This window comes from Halichoerus grypus, chromosome 3 (genome assembly GCF_964656455.1).
Source record: "Halichoerus grypus chromosome 3, mHalGry1.hap1.1, whole genome shotgun sequence".
NCBI lineage: Eukaryota > Metazoa > Chordata > Mammalia > Carnivora > Phocidae > Halichoerus > Halichoerus grypus.
The window spans coordinates 193005106-193029239 of record NC_135714.1 but is presented as its reverse complement, the minus strand read 5'-3'; the positions used below and the strand labels follow the sequence as shown (position 1 = coordinate 193029239).

At 39.4% G+C, this 24134-nt stretch overlaps 2 protein-coding genes across 10 annotated transcripts in view; one reads left to right on the top strand and one right to left on the bottom strand.

Moving 5' to 3' along the window:
* PRIMPOL (primase and DNA directed polymerase) overlaps window positions 1–24134 on the top strand; it is a 124704-nt gene that overhangs the window by 47903 nt on the left and 52667 nt on the right. The window lies entirely within an intron of this gene.
* Window positions 2126–24013, bottom strand: CASP3 (caspase 3). 9 transcript variants are annotated; one of them, XM_036071346.2, is made up of 8 exons: window positions 23903–24005; window positions 12902–12978; window positions 11961–12025; window positions 9625–9749; window positions 6522–6650; window positions 6028–6203; window positions 5402–5522; window positions 2126–4009 (listed from the first exon to the last, which is right to left on the bottom strand). In XM_036071346.2, exons 2-8 carry the CDS (start codon window positions 12962–12964, stop codon window positions 3780–3782), a joined length of 909 nt encoding a protein of 302 aa, XP_035927239.1. In that variant the 5' UTR covers window positions 12965–12978; window positions 23903–24005; the 3' UTR covers window positions 2126–3779. The 9 variants fall into 9 exon arrangements, with proteins under 9 accessions (XP_035927239.1, XP_035927240.1, XP_077925956.1 ...); XM_036071347.2 differs by lacking the exon at window positions 12902–12978 and having other exon boundaries at window positions 23903–24013; XM_078069830.1 differs by lacking the exon at window positions 12902–12978 and having other exon boundaries at window positions 11961–12021; window positions 23903–23994.

Sequence of the window (24134 nt, the reverse complement as noted above, 5' to 3'; positions counted from 1 at the left end):
AATACCTACAGAGATTGACACAAAGAAGAAAGTTAACAAGCTAAAGAAAATCACATAACACGGCTTTTGGAAATGTATGGTACCCTCTCCACCCCTCCCCTCTGTACGCATCATGTACAACCCGTGTTCTCATCATTGAGAGAGTTTTGTGCCCCTTTCACCTCCCCTTGATTTAATTTCATTTTTGAAGGCTTGAAAGGTACAATAAAAAGGAGCCATTTACATCAATGGGTTTTAAAATGGAGCTGGGAGGCCATTAAGGTGGGCCTTAGGCACACTCCTCACAGGGTGGAACCATGGACTTTTGCACTGGGCCAAACAGCAAATATTCCCAGGCCTCTGCGGGAGCACCTGCAATTCGGCATAGGAATGAAGTTTTGCTCAGTGATAGCCTTCGCAAGCCATTATGGTTAGCCAGGACTAGTTTTCTGTTGCCAACACCAACCAGAATTCTTTGCAAACAACATAGACAAGCATTCCCTTTTGTCTTTAATAAACCCTGACTTCTGTTCCCTAGTGAGTCAAATTTTGGGTTGCCACCTGAATCTGTGCTCCCAAATTGCCATTCTGAGACCCAAAATGAATGTGTTTGTTTGATTCAGTTCTGCTTCTTTTCTCAGTCGACACAGGTAATACATTGACATGGTTCCAAAAAGTCAAAGTCATCTAGAAAAGTGAACAATGTGAAATCTCACTTCCATCCTTGTCCCCATTCACCATTTACATTTTTATTAGTTTCTTCTTATTCTTCTTTTTTTAATCCTCCTGGTGTTTCTTTATGCAAATGCACATTCGTATCTCCCTCCTCCCTTTTTATGCAAAATACAGCATATTATCTATAGTGTTCTGTTTCATCCTTTTCTACTTAATCGTACACGGGGGAGATCTTTACCTATCATTTGAGCAGGCTCCTCCTCACTTTTTTACAGCAAATCATGTTCCATTATGTGGACATATCACAATGTATTTAACCTGCCTTCTCTACAGATGGGTGGCTGCCATTTTTTTTAAACCATGAAAACAAGGTTTTGATGAGTGCATAAAATTTTGTACATGTACAGATGTAGGGGTAGTCTGAATTTCAAGAAATGAAGATTGCTACTTCAAAGAATATATAATTTGATAAGTATTGCCAGATTCTCCTCCACAGGGAATTATACCATTTTGCAATCCAACCAGTGGGAGGAGATATTTCCTTGTGTTGCCCACAGAATGATATCTAACTTGAGGACTTCTGTCAATCTGATAGAGGACAGATGATCCCTTAGTTTAATTTGCTTTTTCTCTTATCATGATGGAGATTAAGCTCTTTACCTGAGTGTTAGGGACATTTGGTTTTTCCTTTTCTGTGAACTGTGTTCATGCCCTTGGTCCATTTTTCTACTGAATTGCTGGGGTTTTTTCTTTTTAATATCTCAGACTTCTTTAGATAGTAGGGAGATTAGAACGGGCTGGTTTTCTCAACCCGTTACAGCTTTAAAGAGCCTTAAAAAAGTTATTCATGCCATCCTCTATTCCTTGGAAACAGGAATCCCCTATTCCCAGTTCGGATCATTTAATTTAGTTTTCTGACTTAAGAAGTATTCCATGTTCATTATAGAAACACTGGAAGGAATTTAAAACTACACGCTTGCACTTGTTAAATTCCTTTTCTAAGTACATAAAATAAGGGAACGCTTCCCCGGAGGTGGCCACCAGGGGCATCAGTGGTTTGACATGTATGTCCCCTGAGTTCTTTTTCCCCTTCTATTAGCCCTATTGAAAATGTATGTGGTGGAAAATGTTGTCCTTCAGCAATATTCTTTATACTCTGTTACCATTCTGCAAAGCAAGGAAACAAACAAAAACATGGTCATATTTAGGGACTGTGACTGCAGACCTGCTATCCTTCCTGGCATCGTGGTCATCTTAGGAACAGGGCCCCAATGACAGGGCCTGGGGAGAAGAGAGCTCTACTTATCCTATTTAGTAATTTGCCATCATCTCAAAATATTTGATTACAGGGTCCTGCTGCATCCTCTTTGGTCCTTCCAAATCAAGCCCCAGCTCTTGGTTAAAACCGTTTTTAACTAGAGTTAGTAGCACGATATCAGAAACAAGAACAACAAAAACTTGAACATGTTGGTAATTTTAAGTTAAAATTTATATTTTGAAATAAAAATGCATAACAAAAGTTTACAAAACAGTCACACAGGAACACATCTCAGGATACCATTACATGCCTCATTTACTTAGAAAAAGTTCCATAGGTGAAACAAAGAGTGGTCATTTATAAATGTGAGTTTCTTTCCTTGAGCAAAAGATAGCTCCTGTGAAATGTCAGACTGTAAAACCCGTGAGGCCCCGGGATGCAGTAAGGGCTCAGGGCCTGCCTGAGTGAGGAGGCCTGCAGGCTGGCCTTCCTGGTGGGGGTTGCTTCCCCACGCGCCAGAGGAGGGGTGAGACTGCTGATTGCCAAGGTCCTGTGTGCCATGGGCCTTTTTTTCAGTGAACAGTATATCGTTATAACCACCATTTTTTGGACCTTTGACCATAAACTTCAACAGAAAATAACTTAACGTGCTTAGAAATGGTACCATAAAACGTGCTATGGTTTCTGTTGTGACTCTTAGCATCTTTGGAAAATTTCCATCTCAGAAATTTCTGATTTGGTTAGCTTTCTTGGAGATTCCTGCCTTGTTGGTGGGAGGGTGTCATCCTCCAAGCACACTAGTCCGTATGAAAAAACTAGCTAGGGTGCTTTTTCCAAAGCCGGTCTAGGGCTCTGCCCTCATCACAAAGGCTGTGCCCACCTGTGTCTCTGCTCAGGCTCAAACCATCTTCTAGCGATGGAGTGCCCAGCTGATTGATTTACTGTTTCTTCGTGGCATTTCACTGGTTATTATGTAAGTTGTATTTTAGGATGTTCCTGCAGAATTTCTTCAATTCACGCTGCTATCAGCGTGATCGACAGTTTGAGATGTTTACATAACAGCTCTTCACATATTTTGCTGGTATGTGAAGCTCAAGAGACTGGCTCAGGCACAAAGGACAGGATATGGAAGCTGCTGGATGAGCTGCGTTTCAGCACCATGAGGTTCTAACTCTGCCTCCCTCCATTAACGCTGCATCTAGCTAAATGCCTCGCAAGAGTCAACGGGATTTGCTCACACTTCCTCTGGTCAAATATTTAGTTTCCTTTTCAATACTAAACATGACTTTTTGTAACAAAGACATGCTTGGGCCAAACATCACAAAACCATGCGCTCAGACAAATGATCAAAAAATACAGTTGACTTATCTCCAAATCCTGATTCTAAAAATCAAGGTAGGTCTTTAAGACCATGACCCTGCCCGTGGAGCTCCACATTCTAGGATACATTATTCCCCATCATCGTGTCTGTAGTTTGACAAAAACCAGAGTACATACTCTCATATAGGAGCATATCAAGATCATTAATTCATAACTACAATGTTTAATTTCTTCCATGATTACTCAAAAATTCGTAACAGCATTGCTAAAACTTGCTAATTATCAGGGCAGTTAATTTAGAAACATTTCCTCTCACAACAATTGTACCACTATCCATTTTTATTTATTCCTAATTAAATTCGATTTCGACTACCTGATTCTGAGTGTGAGGTAGCCTCATAGTTCTATTGCTTTGAAAGTAGCAGTTTCTAAAGTACCATGTGAAGTATTCGATTAGATTTAAACGAGAGGAAAATATAGGATTGGTTAAACCATTTCCTCACCTGGCATATGAACTTAAAAAAAAAAACCAAAAAACCATCCATCTTTAGTGATAAAGATACAGTTCTTTTGTGAGCATAGAAACAATACACGGAATCTGTTTCTTTCCATGAAAAGCAGAATCAAGAGAAAAGGACTCAAATTCTGTGGCTACCTTTCGGTTAACCCGGGTAAGAATGTGCATAAATTCAAGCTTGTAAGCATAGAGTTTCAGCATCGTACAAAGTGACTGGATGAACCAGGATCCGTCCTTTGAATTTCGCCAGGAATAGTAACCTACGGGGCAGAATAACAACCAAAGTACCATGAGTATCTGATTTTATAGATTATTACATAATTATAAAGGTAAAAACAAGCACAAACTTCCACAAGCATTACTAGCCATAAAAAAGGAAATAACACCTCTTGTTTCAGGGGAGATGATGCTGGTACGGGGGGTGGGGGGTGGTTTTGTGCATACACCTCTGCTTTTGGCAAGGAAAAAAGAGTGTGGACTACCTTCCCCGCTGAATGACAGGGAGCTTTCTTGTCTGGGTTTCCCTTTTCACAGGGAGGAAGAGGGAAACATGCAAAAATGCAGAAGCAAATGTGAAAGAGGCACCATTGTAAGGAGCATGGTGTTGCCATCACATTATTGATTCATCCAAGAAATCACTTGCTTATGTATGCACACACATTTGCATGTCCTAAACTTGTCTACAAGGCATCCAAATAAAGTATGATGAAGACATGACAGAGTATTCAAAAACTCCAAAAAAGGGAACACAATGTATTCATTGTACATTTTTCAGATTAACTCTTGGATCTATTGCTTCTAATTTGGAAGTACTTTACCTGGAACTGTCTTGAGGTTAAAAAGAAATCATGTTGAGCGTATTTAAAAATGTAACATTCTTTAAAAATACATTTGTCCTCTATTTCCAAACTTTGTGACACCCTGAGTTAGTTGTATAATAAATAAATTGCATGATCAATCAATACTTATTTATAGGAGGATAGGTATAACACAATCACAAAAACGTGGAATAACCTATTTCTTTTCCCTCGTTCCACTTTACCTTCTCACACACTATTCAGGTTTATTTTTATTATTTCCTATCTTCCAAAGAATTCCTGGAAAACATACCTCTCTCCTATTCTAAGAAGTGGATGAAGCTCTTAGCCGATTACCATGCATATGACAATATAGCACATATTGTACCATTTCACAAAATTACGACTCATTACTCTATATTGCAATATAGTATCCTATCTGGCATTAAGTTCATGAAGGACACTGTGGAAGTATGCTTTCTTATTTTTTTTTAATATGTTCAGTTGGACAGCATATAATACATCATTAGTTTCTGATGTAGTGCTCAACTATTCATTAGTTATGTTTAACACCCAGTTTAACACCTGAAACCATGCGCTCAGACAAATGATCATCCTCACATGTGCCCTCCTTAATACCCATCACCCAGTTACCCCATCCTCCCACTTTCTTATAAATGCACATTTTCCAGCCAAACTTTGCTAAAGACAACTTTCTGACACATCTCTGTCGTTAAGGTACCTAAAATACAGACCAGTTAGCTGTTCATGAATGTCAAAATCTTGGCAGCCTTTGCAACACTTGTTTTGTGTCTAGAATCTCCAGGTAACGTTCGTTATTGGTAACTGTCTTACCAGGGGCCGTAGAATAGGCATACAAGAAGTCTGCTTCAACTGGTATTTTCTGACAGGCCATGTCGTCCTCGGTTCCACTGTCCGTCTCAATACCGCAGTCCAGTTCTGTGCCTCGGCAGGCCTAGCGGTTAGAAAATAAGCATTTAAAGGTGCCTGGGTGGCTCAGTCGGTTGCATGTCCGACTCTCGATCTCAGCTCAGGTCTTGACCTCAGGGTCGTGAGTTCAAGCCCTGGGTTGGGCTCCACGCTGGGTGTGGAGATTACTTAAAAAAAAAATTATTAAAAACTGTATGTGTAAAAAAACAAAAAAACAAAACAAAAGGGCAAACAACAACAAAAAAAACAAAAACCAAAAAAAACTGTATGTGTGTATACACATTACTGTTACTTCTAAGAAATGTAAAGGCTGTGTAAAAATGGGTGTTAAAATGAGGAATCTTTTTGATACGAGTCTAAAAGGAACATTTATTCTCTATCTTGTAAGTGGTAGCTTAAATGAATAAAAAAAGTTACAGTAGTTGAGTAGCTTCAGGGGAAAAAAAAAATAAATCCATTGGCTAATCCACAAATGAGTAAATTAATCCCTGATTAATCCTCAGTAACCAAGCTGTTTAGGTATAGATTACCTGAATAATGAAAAGTTTGGGTTTTCCAGTCAGACTTCGACAATAATCCCCTCTGAAGAAACCTGTTAATTTTTTCAGGTCAATGGGTCCATTTGTTCCAAAAATTATTCCTTCATCCCCATGGCTTAGAAGCACGCAAACAAAACTGCTCCTTTTGCTATGATCTTCTTTAGAGACTGGAAAAATGTTTACAAGTAAGGAAAATAGACATACAAAAAACCAATACAACTTCATTCACCCATCAATCTCCCATTAAACTGTACAGGAGGAAGATGAAGAAACTTGAGGACAGAACTAAGAGATCATCGAAACCCAATTTGGGGCAGTCAACATACCTCAAGCCACGTTAGGGAGGTGGCATGAATAACTTTTATTTTATGTATATAAAATATGGGATTATATAGAGTATGGGTGCTTTATTATTATAATTACAGCTATACCATAGTATAAAATTAAGACAATGAAAGTAGGTCACTCTTTTAATTATTTCTTACCACTGTCCATTAATTCCAAAATTTCTTCGCATGTGAGATCATTTTTATTCCTGACTTCATATTTCAAGTTTGTGAATGTTTCCCGGAGGTTTGCTGCATCTACATCTGTACCAGATCGAGGTAGCATTCCTTGAAAACAGAAAGGATTACTTATAATTGCATAAAAAAAAAAGTAACTGCTCTGAAATAAACTATTCAGCAAGTCACACAATCCACAATAAATTCTTCTTTTCAACTGCTAAGAAAATTCAATGACTTTGATCATGGTAACACAAAGTCTCTTTAGTTTCTTAGCATATAAGACACTTCATAACATAAACTGTATCAGTGTTATGGTCATAAAGATATCTTTCACAGCTGCTTAGATAGTGAAAAACACAACTGAAATGCTTAATGAGAGAAGTCTGGTTAAATAAATTATGATTCATTTACATAATGGAATACTGTGTTGCCATTAACATTTCTGTAGACATGGGGCGCCTGGGTGGCTCAGTTGGTTGAGCGTCTGACTCTTGATGTTGGCTCTGGTCATGATCTCAGGGTTGTGCGATCGAGCCCTGCATTGGGCTCCAGGCTTAGCTCAGGGTCTACTTGGGATTCTCTCTCCTTCTGCCCCTCCCCCTGCTCACTCTCTCTGTCTCTCAAATAAATAAATAAATCTTAAAAAAAAATTTCTGTAGGCAAAATTTTGCCATGGGAAATGGTCACTGTATTAAAAAAAACTATAAAACAATAGGATCCTACTTTTGCTTAAGAAAAAAATGGTATATATAACAATACACACGTCTCACATACTTAGAGGAAGTGTATTTTTTTGATTCTAAGTTCCCAACAATTTTCAGATCCGTTACTACTTTAATAATATGTTTTCAGAAGCCCCCCCCCCCAAATCAATGACTACCACATTGATACTGTTCACCAGGCATCCTGCTATGAGTAGTTTCTTCAACCCTTCCAAACACCAGTGAGACAGTGATTGTGACCAGCTTCACTTGTACGGATGTGGGACGGCGAGCACAGAGAAGTTCAGGAACTTGTTGAAAGTAATAAGGCTAGCGTTAGGCTGGTACCCAGGGGTCCTGGGCTTTTGTCCCTCCTTTACGGTACCCTCCACATAAACGTACAGACTGACTATACAGTACACTCAGATCTAAAAAGGCTAAAGCATTAGGGAGGACACACCTTAGAACTGAGTAAATTATTAACATGTATGAATGGGAAAAAAGACTCAATGTCTGTGCCTACAAAATATCATTGATAGAGCATCTCTGAATAGTGTGACTATGAGTCATTTTAATGTTTTTTTCTTTTGGTAATCTGTAGTTTCTGAAATTTCTATTATGGCCACAGGTAATGTTTATAAAATTAAAATAAGCCTATCAAAGTTTTGACTTTGGAGAGGCTGAGGACACCATGCAGCTATGTGACAAGGTGAGTGAATTCCAGTCCGGGGTTGTGAGCCATTTAATAGTAGAATAGAAAACATGAGACTGTCAGGAGATCACTGTGAGGACCTGACCTTCACATTTCAAAGCAGAAGAAGAGCTCACTCGAATGCTAAAGCCAGACTCCTGGGTTAAGTATTTTGTTGTTATGGTTGTTAAAGAATAGGTCCCACAATGTAAAATTCTACCGGAAGTGGGCATGATAACTTAGCAACGTGATGCAGAGTATCTAATGGCTGAAGGTGGCACCTCAGCTTACAGCCAAAAGCAATACAAAGGCTCCCATTCAGAATCAGACACCAATTTTTCCAATTAATCTTTCCTTATAACTAGTCTAACACCAAGCTCTACTTATTGTTCCAGTGCAACCTGGATTCTTCTGGCCATTTTTACCACCAGCCCAGTAGATGGCCTCCTAAGTTGGATCTGCTGCTTCTAATTTCTTTAATTAAAAATTAAGTCTAATGTGACCAATATGCCAATTCAAAGAATTATCACAGCATCAATATAAAAATAATGGAGAAATAGCCCAAATGTCCATTCATATGGTAAATTATGCAAATTAAGCAAATGGAATCTTATGTAATCATTCAAAGATCTGAAAATTATATAGCAACATGAAAAATGCTTATATTACATTAAGTGGAACAAGCAGAATAAATTATTGCTTAAATATTATGAATGAAATTAAGCTTTGAAAGAAACTGTCAGGAAAAAGAATCAAGTAACACATCAAGATATTAATTAACTTTTTGGGATTGTAAGGGACTTTATTGTTTATATTCTCTAAAAAAAAAGTCTGAACCATATTAGTAGATTCAAGTCACACCCAGTATAGAGACTGAGAAGGGAGATTTGGTGATCAGGCCATGGTGAACCTAAGAGAGCAGTTTCAGTAGAGGTAGAGGTAGAAAACAGAAAACAGATTCAAGAGGGATGGAAAGAAGTGAAGATGGCATGCTTAAAGCATATGTTTTCAAAACTTAGAGGAGACAAAAATCAGATCAAAGCTTAAGAGGAAGCAGGGTAAAAGAAAGGTCTCTTTAAGATGGGGTTCTGTCATTTTTGTGGGGGAAAAGGAAAAAGTCAGTAGAGCAAATGAAGATACAAAGAAGTGAAGCAGTGCAGGAGGATTCAGAGCTCAGACTGGGGGGTGGGGGGTGGTCAGACACACCAAGGCCAAGTCCCAGCTCTGCTACTAAATGACCTGTGTGAACTCTGTGTCAGAATTTTAACCTTTCAGCATCCAATAGTGGTTACTTTTCAGAGTTGTTGTAAAAATTAAATGAGATAATACCAATGAGGTGCCTTGCACAGTTCTTGGAAAGAAAAAAATACTACTCCTTATTTGTTGTGATCCCTCTATTAGAATGAAAGAGGGAGCAGAAGGATAAAGAAGCAAGGGTTACACAGAAGTCGGGGCAGAAGAGCCAACATACAGATGGGAGGGAGCTGTTGGAAGAGGGAGAAATTCTGATGATGGGCAGAAGATCAAGAGTTTGTGATGGAGGATGTGTAGGGTCCTGCTCTATCTTTACTCTGTGGCTATTCTGTGTTATCATTTACTAACTAATAACATCAGTTCCATTTTTCATATTATACCAAACGTAAATGGTATAATATTTGAAGAGGACTAAAAATTACATTAGGATACATACCAGTACTTCTATGAAAGTTCTTATTATTAATTATTATACATAAACCCATTTCAGGATAATCCATTTTATAACTGTTGTCCAAGGACATTCCAGAGTCCACTGATTTGCTTCCATGTAAGATCTTTCTGTTTGGAAATCAAACAACAGTTTACAAAGGCAGAAATGACCGATGCTGCTGTTTACATTAATACAACTTTTGTAACACATAAGAACAGTTCACATTTGTTGAATGAATGTCAGGCTGTGTGCTACAGGCCTTTCCTGATTTAAATTTCATGAGAAACCATTTCACAGATGTGGAAATGAGTGCCCTGAGGCTCAGTGCTGAGGGTTACGCAGACACTGTGTCATACCTGTCGGACTTCAGAGTTCAGGCTTTTGCTCTCTACATTTTACGTTTTCCTCTAAATTTTTACAAAATCTCACCAAATACATTTTATAGTTTAAAATTCTTAAATTTCTTATAACTTGTGAGATATTTATCTCTCAAGGTAAGAGTAAGATCTTAAAAATTACCCTGGAAATGAGAGGAAACCAACAAAATACAGATAGGACTCAAAGCACAGTATTTTTCACAATTCCTAAATTGTTCCTTAAACACTATGAGCTGAACAAATTAATAGTTAATACATGGAATCACTGTTGTAAAGAATTGGAAATACTTGTCTGAAGGTCACTTATCCAAAAACCTCTGTTATCTAGACCAGGGTCAAAAAACTTTTTTTCAAGAGAGCCACACATTAAGTATTTGAGGCTCTGTTGAAGCAGCTACTCCATTCTGCTGGTGAAAGTCGCCCAAGACAACATGTAAAGGAATGTGTGTGACTGTGTTCCAATAAAACTTGACCAAAATAGACTGCAAGCCTGACCCCCGATCTAGGCCAGAGATCAGGAACAGCCAAACATCCAAACATAAAGTCCACGTCCTCACGCATTTAACCTGAGTGTATTTCACATTACATACAATTCTAAAAACATTTTTGGAAAAAAATTAAAATAGTAAATTAAAGCAGTCAAGGTCAGAAACAATTATATTAACTAAGGTGAAGATCCCCACGTTTTATGGGTGAGAAAATTAATACTCAGAAAGTATTAATACTCAGTGACTTGTTGAAGATCATATAGATCACAGATAGCAATAGGATAGCTAAACGCCTGATGCAGGGCAGAGACTCAAAAAGCCGAGGGACGCGAAGATAACTTATCATTGGATAAAAACAGACCTAAATCTGTTTTGGGCTCCCATGTAATTTGCTATTAAATTATATTCTGTATGATATGAAAAGGTAGGAAAATTTATAAATCACTTAAAAGGTTTAAAAAAAAAAGACCCCAAACTTTCTTAAAAGAGATTGTATTTCAAAAGTTTAGTTTCTAATAAATCTCCTTACCTAAACAGACACTGCTAAACCTTTATCGGTAACCTGTTAATCGTTCTGTAATACTTTTGTTTAGTACTAAGATCACTAAATAATTACTATTATTTTTGTCCAAAATAATAATACTGGGTCTCAGAAGAAACTTTCTAGAATTAAAAGCTCCACAAGAGATCCCAAGTGGATAATGACATGAATTACACGAAGGGTGTTTGCATTTTATCTTTTTCCTTTCTCCATCATCTGGTTAGGGGAAGCATTATTAAGCAAAGTACTGCAAAGAGGAAGACGGAAAAACAAAGGGTACAAGATCATCTAAAATCAGTCAATTCTTCCCCAGACTCAGAATTGGCATTTCATTTTAGCCTTAAAACTCATAAATAGGGGCGCCTGGGTGGCTCAGTTGGTTAAGCGTCTGCCTTCGGCTCAGGTCATGATCCCAGGGTTCTGGGGTCAAGTCCCACATCAGGCTCCTTGCTTAGCGGGGAGCCTGCTGCTCCCCCTGCTTGTGCTCTCTCTCTCTGGCAAATAAATAAATAAAATCTTAAGAAACAACAACAACAACAACAACTCAGAAATAGACAGAAAGCCAAAAATCTCCTGCAAACACAAAAGCTCTCATCCTGCAGACGGATTTAGGAAGGCACAGAAGCACCCAGACTTGCGAGTTCTGCCTCTTTTGTAGCATCCTTCTGCTTCCAGGTCGGAGATTCTGACTGTGGGTCGGGCACTATACCTCATCTTTCCCTCCATCCTCCCCACAGTTTCGTGAAAGTTTGATTTTAAAGACAAGATTCGGGGAGGATAAGTTAACGTGCAAAAGCCACGCAGCTGTTGAGGTAAGAAGTCAGCTGGTTCTCTCTGGTTTGAAAGCCCTTTCTGCTTCCCTGTTCCTTAAAGTTTGCTGTATTACATACACATCTTTCCCTGATTATAAAGGATAGCGTTAGAAATACTCACGTTTCTGAATTTTTAATGGATTTTGCATCCACTGAGTGTTCAGTGTTCTCCATGGATACTTCTAACTGGAATATAAAGAAGACAGAAGTTAATCCGTCATTAGGAGACCACGCATTATATTAATTATTCCAATGATTATTTCTCTAAATTAATGCTTTATATGACATTTTCAATTGGCATTACCACTCCTCGCCCAGCTTCACCTCTCTTGTTAAAGGTTTTGGTGAGTCAAACCTAGGAGCAATAATCCTTTCCAAAAGTATGTGTAATGTAGTCCATTTCTTTCTCTCTCTCTCTTTTTTAAGTGAGCTTGGAAGTTCATATAGTGTACAGGTAAGAAGCATGCAGCTTGATAAATTTTTACATTTATTCACTCCCAACCAGATCAAGACACAGATTGCAACTTGTTTCTCTTGCAACAGATCAGGTCATTCATTGCTAAGAACTCAGCCTTCCAACTCAGCATAGTCAAAACAAAACCCAGAAACTTCCCATCACAATCGTACACCTCACACAATACTATGCTATAATGCTTTAGATTCTTAAGAGATCCAGCACCAGGAAGTTCCAAACCTCCATATAATCTTTACTCTGAAACTGGGCTTGAGAATTCCAACTTCTCATCTAGGGTCGTGGAATGGCCAGGGACACCTGGAAGTGAGAACTAAAGTTTCTGCTTTCGTTCTTCCATCAGACAATTCCAGTGGATGTGACATGGTGAGCCAGTCCTTACAACTGGAGGAGCTACCACTCTATGGGGCACTTATTATACAGCAGGCATTTAGCTGGGCATCTTATCTTTTCTCTTCCCAACACTCCTGAAAGTCAGGAAACCCTACTTCTTGTGATTAAATGACTTTGTCCACAGTCACAGAGCTAAGTGACTCAGGCCCTCTCCTTCCCACTCTGCTCTGCTGCCTCTGAAGAAGCCAGTTCCTTACTACTTGTCTTCTGGAGTTCTCGCATGTCTTCTCTGGCCTTCCAGAAGTAAAGGTACTTCCCATGGCAATCTGCCTCCCTAAATAAAAAGAGAAAAACAAGGCCCAAAATTCTTGACTTTCTCCAGCCTCTAGAAGCCCTGGCGATCTCAAAAATTTGAATCGAAAGACAACTTTAACCTGACTCGTATGCTAAGATCAGAAATCGTAAAAGAATATACAAGCCCATCAACAGGACTCACCCAATCACAAAAGCCTTTATAAAAAGTCCTAGCCTTCCTCCCCAATTTTAAATTTAAAAAATTGTAATAAAACATACATAAATCTACTGTCTTAACTATTTTAAGCGTACAACTCAGTGACATTAAGTATAGTTACATTGGTGCATAACTATCACCACCATCCATCTCTAAACTTACTTTTTCATCTTCTCCCAAACTGAAAATCCTTACCAAAGCCCACCCTCTTCCAAGCCCAAAGCTAAGGAGACCTCTTTTGTTCTCCAAAACTAAGTTCTTTCCTGCCTTCTCCCTGAATAGCGTGCAAGCCTATGGTGGGAAAAGATGGAGACAAGAATATGGAGGAAGGGAAGCGTCACCATTTCAATTCAACCACAGAGGAGAGCAGTGTTTTACTTTCTCTCAAAGCCAGTCTTTGTTTTGCTTTTCTAACAAAGACTCTTTGCTTTTCTACCATCTTGTTTCCTATAGGCTTTCTAGAAAACCAAGGGAGGATGGTGAATACAACTGGGATGAACCATCTTTTAGTCAGTAAGCAAATACTTAGTGAGCACATGCTTTGTACCAGATACCAGTGTAGACACCAAGACAGAGTGGAAGACAAGACAAAGTTCTGACCCTCAAACTTTCATCCTAGAAAGGAAGAATAATCACAAATTGATAGTAAGATTTCTGACACTAATTGGGACTATGAAGAGAAGAAAACAGAGTAAAGTAATGGGGAGACTGGGAGTATGAGCTACTTTAGCTAAGGTGGTTGGGAAAGACATCTCTCAGGTGATGTTTACATCGAGATCTAAATGACATAGAGGCTATCTTTGCCGGGAAGGACCAACAAGTACAAAGTCCCTGAAAAAGTTTGGTGTATTCATGGTACAGAAAGAAGACTACTTTGACTAGTGCATGGTAAAAGAAAGGAAGGCATAAAGAGAGATGAAGTAGGGAAGTTGAGATCACATAGGGCCCTCAGGAACTGAGAGCAGCTTTGGTTTTATTCTGGTTGCAAGGAGAAACCATTGGTGTGTTTTAAGCAGAGGGGGACGGCATGCTTTAAAAAGATCACTCTGGCTGCGGAGTGAAGAATCAACTGTGGAAGATTGGAGTAGAAGCACACAGGACAATGGAAAGCCTTATAGAATAGTTCTGGAAAGAGATGATGGTGGCTTAGATTAGAGTTGATAATTGGAAATAGGTAGTTAAGAGTCTGGAACTCAGGGAGAGATCAGCGCTAGAGATACACGGGGCACTCTGGTATTTACAGGCCAGCACGAGACTGAGAGGTGACTGAAACGGGTTGCGGGGGGGGTTGGTAGGGGTGGGTCAGATGAATGTGGTATACCAAAGCATGCAGAAGTCTTTCAAAGAGTGTTCCATGCTTTAAATATTGCTAAGAGGTCAAGTCAGTTAAGGACAGACCACTGGCTTTGTAAAAGAAGGTCATGGGTATAGTGGGGATTATCAGGAAAAACTGTCCAACACCTGGAAATGGGCAAAATGGGCAAAAGAAATTATTGTATGTCATTTCAGCATGGTGCTGGGCGTGGTCTAGAGGAATCTTGAGGATTAGTTGACTTTATAGAGTCTTTTTTTTTTAAGTTTTTATTTAAGTTCTAGTTAGTTAACATATAGTGTAATATTGGTACCAGGAGTAGAAGTCAGTGATCGATCACTTACATACAACACCCACTGCTCATCACAAGTGCCCTCCTTAATACCCATACCCATTTAGCCCATCCCCCACACACCTCCCCATCAGCAACCCTTCTGTTCTCTATAGCTAAGAGTCTCTTATGGTTTGCCTTTCTCTTTTTTCCCCCCCTTCCTCCATGTTTTGTTTCTTAAATTCCACATATGAGTGGAATCATATGGCATTTGTCTTTCTGACTTATTTCGCTTAGCATAATACACTCCAGCTCCATCCATGTCATTGCAAATGGCAAGATTTCATTCTTTTTAATGGTTACTATTCCATTATATATATATATATATATATATATATATATGGCATATCTTCTTTATCCATTCATCAGTCGATGGACATTTGAGCTCTTTCCATAATTTGGCTATTGTTGATAATGCTGCTATAAACATCAGGGTGCAGGAGCCCTGTTGAATCAGTATTTTTGTATCTTTGGGGTAAATACTTAGTAGTGCAATTGCTGGGTCATAGGGTAGTTCTATTTTTAACTTTTGAGGAATCTCCATACTGTTTTTGAGTGGCTGCACTAGTTTGCATTACCACCAACGGTGTAAGAGGGTTCCCCTTTCTCCACATCCTTGCCAACACCTGTTGTTTCTTGAGTTGTAATTTTAGCCATTCTACAGGTGTGAGGTGGTCTCTATCTTGGTTTTGATTTGTATCTCCCTGATGACTGATGTTGAGACACATGTCTTTTCATGTGTCTGTTAGCCATCTGAAGGTCTATTCGTGTCTTCTGTCCATTTCTTTACTGGATTATTTGGTTTTTGGGTATTCAGTTTGATAAACTCTTTATGAATTTTGGATACTAACCCTTTATCTGACCTTGTAATGACTAGGTTATTTTACAACTCTGTAGGAAATTAAGTCATAGAAAATGGATAGCCATGCTACTGATTCTTGCCTATAGCAACAAAAATGAATTTTGTCTTTTAATGATGCAATTGATTTTCGACCTATAGAAAAATGACCCTTCCAAATTACCTTTCACTGCCCCGTAGGATATTAACCAGTTCCACTTCTATTAGCAAATTCATATCCTTATACCCAACCATCTATGTTTGTTCTTCAAATTCTCCTTTGAACTGGTCTTAATATCTTACTGGTTCTATTATTAATTAAATAAAATATCTGACACATTTATTCTACATTTACACAACAGCCAAGTGTTAGACTTTTCAAACATTATAGTTTAAAAGGATCAATGTTGCTGCAGTGGGTTGGGGAGAAAATGGGAGAACAAAAATGAGTAAAGATAATACAAGTGAGCAAGCAGTTTTGCAGGGAAGGGGAAAGGAGAAATAGAATAGGAACTGGAGGGGGACGAGAGGTAGAGATTTCTTGCTTTGTTTGGTTTTAAAGATGGGCCATAGAAGGCTTGCTTTCATGCTGATGAGAACGATCTATGGAAAGTGAGAAATTAATAAGGCAAGAGGAGAGAAAGTTTGCGAATCTAGCTCACATATGGAAAAGCATCGGTCTCAGCTAAGAACAAGTGCGGGTTCGTCCCCCCATAAGGAGAAGGAGGGCAAACTATTGGGGCACAACAGGTGAAGGAGGGTGAATGTGATGGAAGGAGGATGAGGTACTTCTTATAAGATTGTTCCTATTTTCTCTATATTTAGAAGATAAACTATGAGACATGAATCCCAAAACGTCTGAGGTGTACTTTCGTGGGTATTTACCCATGTATTGTAACCAAGTAATACCAAAAACCAATCACACACAATGCTAGCAGAAGTGTGGGAGATAGGCATTCTCATACACTACTGGAAGGGGCATAAATTGGTATTATCTCTTGAAAATGATATCTCTTGATATGTCCTCCTATCCCTCAGTAAGAGCTTAGAAGTTTGATCCGGTAAAATTACACTTCTAAGAATGCAGCCTAAAAAATAGCCCCAGGGGTTGGGAGAGAGGAGGAAAAGGGAAGGAGGGGAGAGGAGAATATGGAGAATTGAGAATAGTTAAGTTGTGGTATATCCATACATTGGTTAATACAGCTATAAAACTTTTTAAAAGAACTTATCAACTATATATGAAATGCTTATAAGGCTAAGTAAAAATAGGTTATAAAGTTGTATAAAATAATATAATCTCAATTAAACACAAGAAAAAGATCCAAAGTAATTATCCAGCATCTTTACATATTAACCTATCTTTTAACAGTGGCTGTCTCTGGGTGATGGATTACTGGCAACTTATTTACTCCTTGATATTTCCCTATATTTTCTACAACATCTGTATTGTTTTTAAATTTAGAAAATAGTAACAAAGATTATCTTATAAAATAATATCTATCAGCAAGGATAGATTGCATCAACCAGGACTGTGTGGTCAATTTCAACTCTCAGCCCTGTTTCAAGAGTGATAAAAACAGGAGACCGCTACTACTATGAAAGTAGCAATCTTTCCTTGGCTGCTCTGTACCATGTCCTAGTCTGCCTCTTTTTCTTTCTCTTTTGTTTCACACATACAACAAACATAGATCAGGTACAAGAAACCTCAAACGTTCTTGAACCATAAATAGAGAGACCAAATTGCCCCATGCATGTCAATTCTAACTGGGCAGACTAAAATGCAAAATAATTATCCATCTGTGGTTGAAAAACAAAGCTGTGGTTAATTTGATGAATTGAGAGAATAGAGTGGCTAACAATTCTCAAACCATAGGCAAATACATAATAAGTGATTTACTGTTATTATATTACAATCCATAAGAAAATAATATTATCTATGTTTCAAGACTTTATGGCCAGCCTGTAGTGAATCTGGAGTGAAAACAGAGTGGGAAAGAAGACTTAATAAAAATAGAAATTTCTAAAGCTGAACCTGGAGCTCCCACCAGTGTCCTTTCTGGCCCGTGTTTGCCTCAAATTGGCCCTGTGAATGGGTTTTCCAAATGTAGGGTGTTGAGGACCCCCTGATGGGTTCCCACATGACTGAGGCCTTTAAGATCTCTTGTCAAACACTTCTGCAAACAGTGTCATGATTCTTAGACTGAAATACTAACTTCTAACAACCTTTTATCTCTTGCCAACAATAAAGCTATGGGATGAAACTATTTTATCCTTATAGATGGTTTAATTTTTTTTTTTTTTTTTTGTGATGAGTACTGGGTGTTATATGCAACTAATGAATCGTTGAACACTACATCAAAAACTAATGATGTACTATATGTTGGCTAATTGAATAAAAAAAAAAGAAAGTTTAAATTTAAATAGTGATCTGCTTTCCAGAATTTTAAAATATTTGACTTCTTGGCTCATATCAATGTTAAGATTTCATCTAAATAATAGCTGACTTTTAAGTAGTCACTTCCTTTTCATGTATTTATTGAACTTTAACCAAATCATTTTTAATAGTTAAGAAAGTTTTCATATAGATCAAGCCTAATAAAAGTGATTGTAATTTTTTTTTCTTTTTTTTTTTTTTTTAAAGATTTTATTTATTTATTTGACAGAGAGAGACACAGTGAGAGAGGGAACACAAGCAGGGGGGAGTGGGAGAGGGAGAAGCAGGCCTCCCGTGGAGCAGAGAGCCCGATATGGGACTCGATCCCAGGACCCTGGGACCATGACCTGAGCCGAAGGCAGTTGCTCAACAACTGAGCCACCCAGGCGCCCAAAAGTGATTGTAATTTAATGATATCTGATATTAGGCATGAGATGGACGATTTTGTTTCAGTAAGGTAGTTGGTGGCTGGAAGGAAAAAATGGGAGTTCTTTGGAATGGGATTTAAAACAGTGTCTTATACTATTTGATAAGGATTTCTCAGGAACACATACTATAACGTGTTTCATTGCTTTCTTTATCAGTATCTGAACCATATATATTGCAACAGTATCAATTGACCTTCATACACTATCACAAACTTATAGAATGGTAAATAAAATCCTCATTGCATCAGACATGTGCACATTTGCTCTCTCCTTGTCACCATCTGCTTTTTCCACATGAAAACACCACATCCACACTCTTGGGAGAAGAGCTTTGGTTCTTGCAACTTACTAACGTGTCACACTTAGCATTACCTCACCTCCATTAGCTAATGCCGGGCTGAATACAAATTATTCTGGGGATGGTGATCTCATCTTAGAAGAATAAAAAAAAAATCCCTCAAGGGAAATATTTAACGCTCTAAGAGATAACAGGAGTTTATGTCTTAGAACATTTTCATTTGACAAAACATAAATGGGAAAACATACCAAAAGGGTTTAAAAAATATATCCTAGCAGAGCAATGAACTTAACACTAATTGTTTCTTACTGTATTGATATATATAATTCTTTCCATCAATTCAGGATGCTGCTGATTATAAAGTACATTTCTGAACATGTATTAGATCCTGGAGAAATTTTAATAGACCAATTGGCATTAGATGGCAATTTGAACTTGGGTCTTAGACTCACTTCTCTAGTTCCTAGACCCCTTTTAACACTTGCCAGTAAAGCTGCTCTACACAAATCTTCAAAAACTAAAAGAAGGTTGTCAGTATAAATGTACTGTCACTCTAAAATAGATATTTAAACATTTCATGCTGTTTTCCTAAACAAGTGAAAAGTTGTAACGTTTTCCTATTTATATTCTAGTTAGCCAACTAAAGGGACCATTGTATATTGCAATAATCCAGTAAAGCAGAATAGATGATCTACAGTGAAGGCAGCAGAATGAAAATTAATTTCTAAAACTGAAATTTCTATATGAAGTTATGAAGTGTTAAAAATTAAAAAGCCCACAAAACCCTGTTATTAAAAATGAATAGTTTAAAAGCATGCCTATGGTAGAGATTTCAAAATAAGATATTAAATTAGTATCAACAGTTTGCCAGATTCCTACTCCACTAACCTGTCCCCCAGCAGTAGGCTGTTCCTAGGGCCTGTCCTAATAGGAAACTGAGGTAAAGGATAAAGCCTGGTCTCAAAAGGGTTTGAAATCTCCAAATGTGACATCAGAATGAATACTGCTCACTTATGAATCATGATTCTCCATGAATCTATCTAAAAAAAAAAAAAATTACGAGTAAAGATTTACCAGAACACATAGCCAAAGAAAAGGCCAAAGAATCAAAATGTCTTATGTGATTTGAGGGTTGTGTACAAGTGTCCCGTAACAATAGTTCCTCTCGATGCTATCTCGTCTGGGCTAGACTCTGAGCCAAAAGGTACTTTTACTTACTTAGGTGTGCATTTATTATTTACTTATGTGTTTTTGGCTAGTCCTTCCAGTGATGGTCTGAGACATAATGATCCCCATTTTACAGTTCAGCTGACTGAGGCTCAGAGCCAGCACTCAAACCAGGATCTGTCTGCCTTGCGAGGGCAGAGTTCCACTCCTCAACATGACTTACTACCTTATAGGAGGGGTAATACCCTCTACTTTCAATAAAGGAAACTAAAATCCATAACCTAGAAGCTCTAATTAAGATGAGACAGAGAGCATAAATAACATGACAGAAACTGACAGCAGAGACACTGAAATAGTATAAAGTGCACTTACTCTAATTAATGAACAAAATAGGAATGACACTTACGGTTTTTTTGATGCCACTGGGTAATCTACTTCTAAAAGCAAAATATCTGGTTTTATGTTATTAAGACATTTTCTATATGCCTGTAAAGTAAAGGTGAAGCCTTTCCATCATGACTTCTGGGAAGGCTATACTTTTGCCAAAGAGCTTGAAAAACATCAGGATTGTATTTATGACCTATTAGAGAGGACAAAATCTTAAGAGCAGTCACATATCTAGATTCAGCAAGTGAAACAGAAAGAACAGACTTTTCACAATAGTTTGGATAAGAACAGGTTTCAGCTGTAATGTACTAGAGGTTTTATTGAAATTCTTTCCCATCTGGTCTCTGAATTTCTCCGGGGAATTAGAAGAATCACCAAATTGGATATTGGTGATTGGACCAATATCGTTGGACCTGGTAGTCAATCTCTTAATATTTACTTTGTAATTAAGGTGAAAACACACTGAGCAGCAAGTAAAATGAAATACAGAGTAAACTGAATGAAGTTCAGTGGTGCCATACAAACAGATCAAACCATTCTTTCCTTTTCTCTGGAAGGGCCCCAGGACCAGGAAGACAGGCTGAAATTGTTCCCCACTGTCCAAAGCCATATTTTGTATAAAATAAATGTAGAATGAAGGATCTTGGATGCCATTTATAAAAACTACAGATAACCTACAGGGCCTCCTCCCTCCCACTCAGGACCACTCCTCTGTAGAAGGAGATTCTGGTTTACAACCACCTGATTAAAGAAATTCCGCCTGCCAGAGAAGGTTTGAAACTGGGAAAAGTCTGAGTCAGTATTTATTCATTTGTCATTTGCGCTGTAATAATTTACTGAACTGTGTGCAGAGTACTGCAGTAAACCTGAGTGTCCGGAGTGATGGTTAGAGCCATGGATCCTATCCCTGTGTGGGACTCACACCTGTACTCCCTTATTCTAAAGTGGCTCCACAAGGCAGACGCCACACAGTGCTCAGTAGGGATCAGAGAATTTTATCTTACTCTACCCTAATTCAAAAAGCTCTATAAGCAATTTGCAGGCAAGAATGAAATAGGCAGAGAAATAACATCATATAGTTACAAAGCATAGTCAACAGACATCTCATTTTATCCTCACAACAACCCTATGAGGTGTGTGTATGATTTATGCTTAATTTATGAATGAGCTGGTAAGTGGCACCCTTGGGACTTGGCCTTGAGTGGTCTGGCAACAAAGTACCTGTTCCCCTCCATTATATATGTTACATCTGTACAAAACATTATCTAACAGTCTAAAAATTCCCACCTCTTTTTCGGGACCCAAACACCAGTGCTTCCCATATTTGAGGCAGAGTTTAAAGATGTAATAGTAGGCACCAAAATTGTTTTAAAGCCATACATGAAAATAGACTGCTTTTTAGCACTGAAGGGGGATGAAGGAGTAGATTGTGTTAAATTGGGTTTGAAAGCAAAACAGTAAAGAAACATTGTAATTGCCTGTATCAGATAACATGTCAGTCTCTTAAAATGGCAGGAAGTAAGGCCTTTTTTAAAGAGAGCAAAAGCAAATCTGATTTAATTAGGTACAATGTTGTTGTTGTTGTTGTTTTACTGTGAACAGGTTTTATTGCCACACTCCAATAAATTGTTCGTTCATTAAAACACATTCTAACTTTCAAAGCCTTCTTTTGCAAAAGAGCAAGGCAAAACCAAAGCTCCAACATCAGGTTGTGACAGGGAGGAGGACTTAAGCTTTACATTTCATTCTTGGAGATCATCTAACTCCAACACAAAGCGGCTGAGCACATTGTGATGCAGGCTGGTCTGACCACTTGGCTTAGCACCTGTTACATCCTGCGTATTCATATTGTCACAGCAACTCCATATTTCACTTCTGCCATTTCTTTCTAATTCATATCTTTTAATTATAATTTGCTAAGTAAACCTAAAATAGGTTTATTTTTTCAGATAGGGCATAATTATTAAAAAGCATAATGCTATAGTATGGCCATTACTTGTGCCAGGCCCAATATACGGGGAAAAACAATAAGGAACAACAAGGTAACAAGATAAACATAGTCCCTCATGGAATTTGCTTACAGACTAGTAGGGAAGATAGTAGGGAAGTAAACAAGCAACTGCAAAGGATATGCCATTTGCTTTTTATGGAATGCAGGATGCAAAAGGAACTCATCATAGAAAACTTAACCTTGAAGTACTTAATGAGAACAGAAACCTAAGTCGGAGTTCCTCAAGCAAATGTGATGTAATGAAGGGAGAGAGGGAATGCAGAGTGTTCCAGGCAGAGAACAGGTATGATGATCAGCCTGGCTGTTCAGTAAGTGAAATGGTGGTATAACGAAAGATAAGATGGGGAGCGGACCAAGGCGCCAACCTATGCTTGGCTTTGTTAGCCTTGTTAAGGGATTGGGTTTGTCCTATGGGCAAAGGAACAGCCTTCTAGAATTCTATTTTATAAAGATGACTCAGCTTGTGCTGTGAAGAATGGAATGGAGGGCAGGGGGACGGGTCTGGAAGTATGGAGGCCAATGAGGACTGCTGTAGCTAGGTGAGAGCCTAGGGTGGTTCTCAAAAATGGAGAGAAGTGGACAGAGCTCATGGGTATTTAGGAGGTCCAGGTGGCTTGATGGCTAACTGGGGAAGGAACAGGGAGAGGTAGCTGAGAAGGCTGGTTTTGGGCTTGGATGCCACTTACTGAGTACAGGGACATAGGCAGCTTCTGCATGGCTTGAGAACAGACCCACTGAAATCAAGAGTGACAAAGTGTGAGAAAGGCACGCTTTTCAACATGCCCTGAGGGTATCTCAAAGCGGCTCCTAGGTGACTTTGGCTACAGATACTAAATCACAGGGAAGAACTGCAAGGATTTAAGGAAGCCTGCAGGTCTGAAAAGGAAATAGAATTCAACGCTTGAAATTTACTTCTCTGGAAAATTGAGCCACACAGTCAACCCGAAAAAATCTAGGCCCGAGACAGAGAAAGCAGCAGAGACTAAACCCTCTTCCAGTAATAGGAGCATCAGTCCGCGCCTCTCAGCAGCACCAGGCTCGCCTCCAGCCCTCTCGGGGCACCGTTTTTTGGCGCCGATCATCCGCTCCACTCTTCCCGATCCAAACGTCAGCCCAAGGTCCCGGCCACTCTCACTTCCCAAGCACCCCGCTGCCTTCGGCTCCGGCTCCAACCCCCTATTCCCACCCCCGGGTCCAGACTCTCCTGCAATCCGGCCTCGACGCTCCCGGACCGGCCTCTCGATCCTCCAGTCCTCCGGGCTCCGCATCTCCAGCCAGATCTCCGTTCCCCGGCCTCCACATCCCCTGGTGTCCCCCACCCGCCTCGGGTCTCTAAGCTAAGCAGGCTTCAGTGCACGTTCTCGCACCCGTCTTGGTGCGATAACAAAGGATCCGCCGCAAGGACCGTGCCCACGTCCTCCTGCCCGGAACAGCTGCAGGCCCGGGCAGGGTGCCGGGGCGGGCGCAGGGCTTGGGAGGATGAAGAGAGCGGGCCCAGGGTTGACGGGGCCGCTGCGGGAAGGGCGGATGGCAGCACTCACCGCACAGCCTCCAAACAGCCACGAGTCCTCTCGCTCGGGTTGGACTTCCCAAACCGCAGGCCCCAGCCCGCAGCCCTAAAAGGTGTGCTCCCGGGAGGCCCCGCCCCCGCTAGCCCCGCCCCGGGCCCGCCCCCGCGCTCTCGCCTCGGCGCTGACCTGTCCCTCCAGCCCCAGCGCTCTCCCGCTCCCGCCACCCCTACGCCGCTGCCTCATAGGCCCGGCGCACTCCTCT

Bases quoted from the DNA above. Each gene is read 5' to 3' on its own strand.
- CASP3 (XM_036071346.2), bottom strand. From the start codon at position 12,964: ATGGGAAGTACCTTTACTTCTGGAAGGCCAGAGAAGACATGCGAGAAC. The intron at 6,651-9,624 runs GTATGTATCCTA...TCTGTTTTCAAG, and splicing joins GAACTTTCATAGAAGTACTG to GAATGCTACCTCGATCTGGT. The intron at 5,523-6,027 runs GTAATCTATACC...TCTAACCGCTAG, and splicing joins CCAAACTTTTCATTATTCAG to GCCTGCCGAGGCACAGAACT.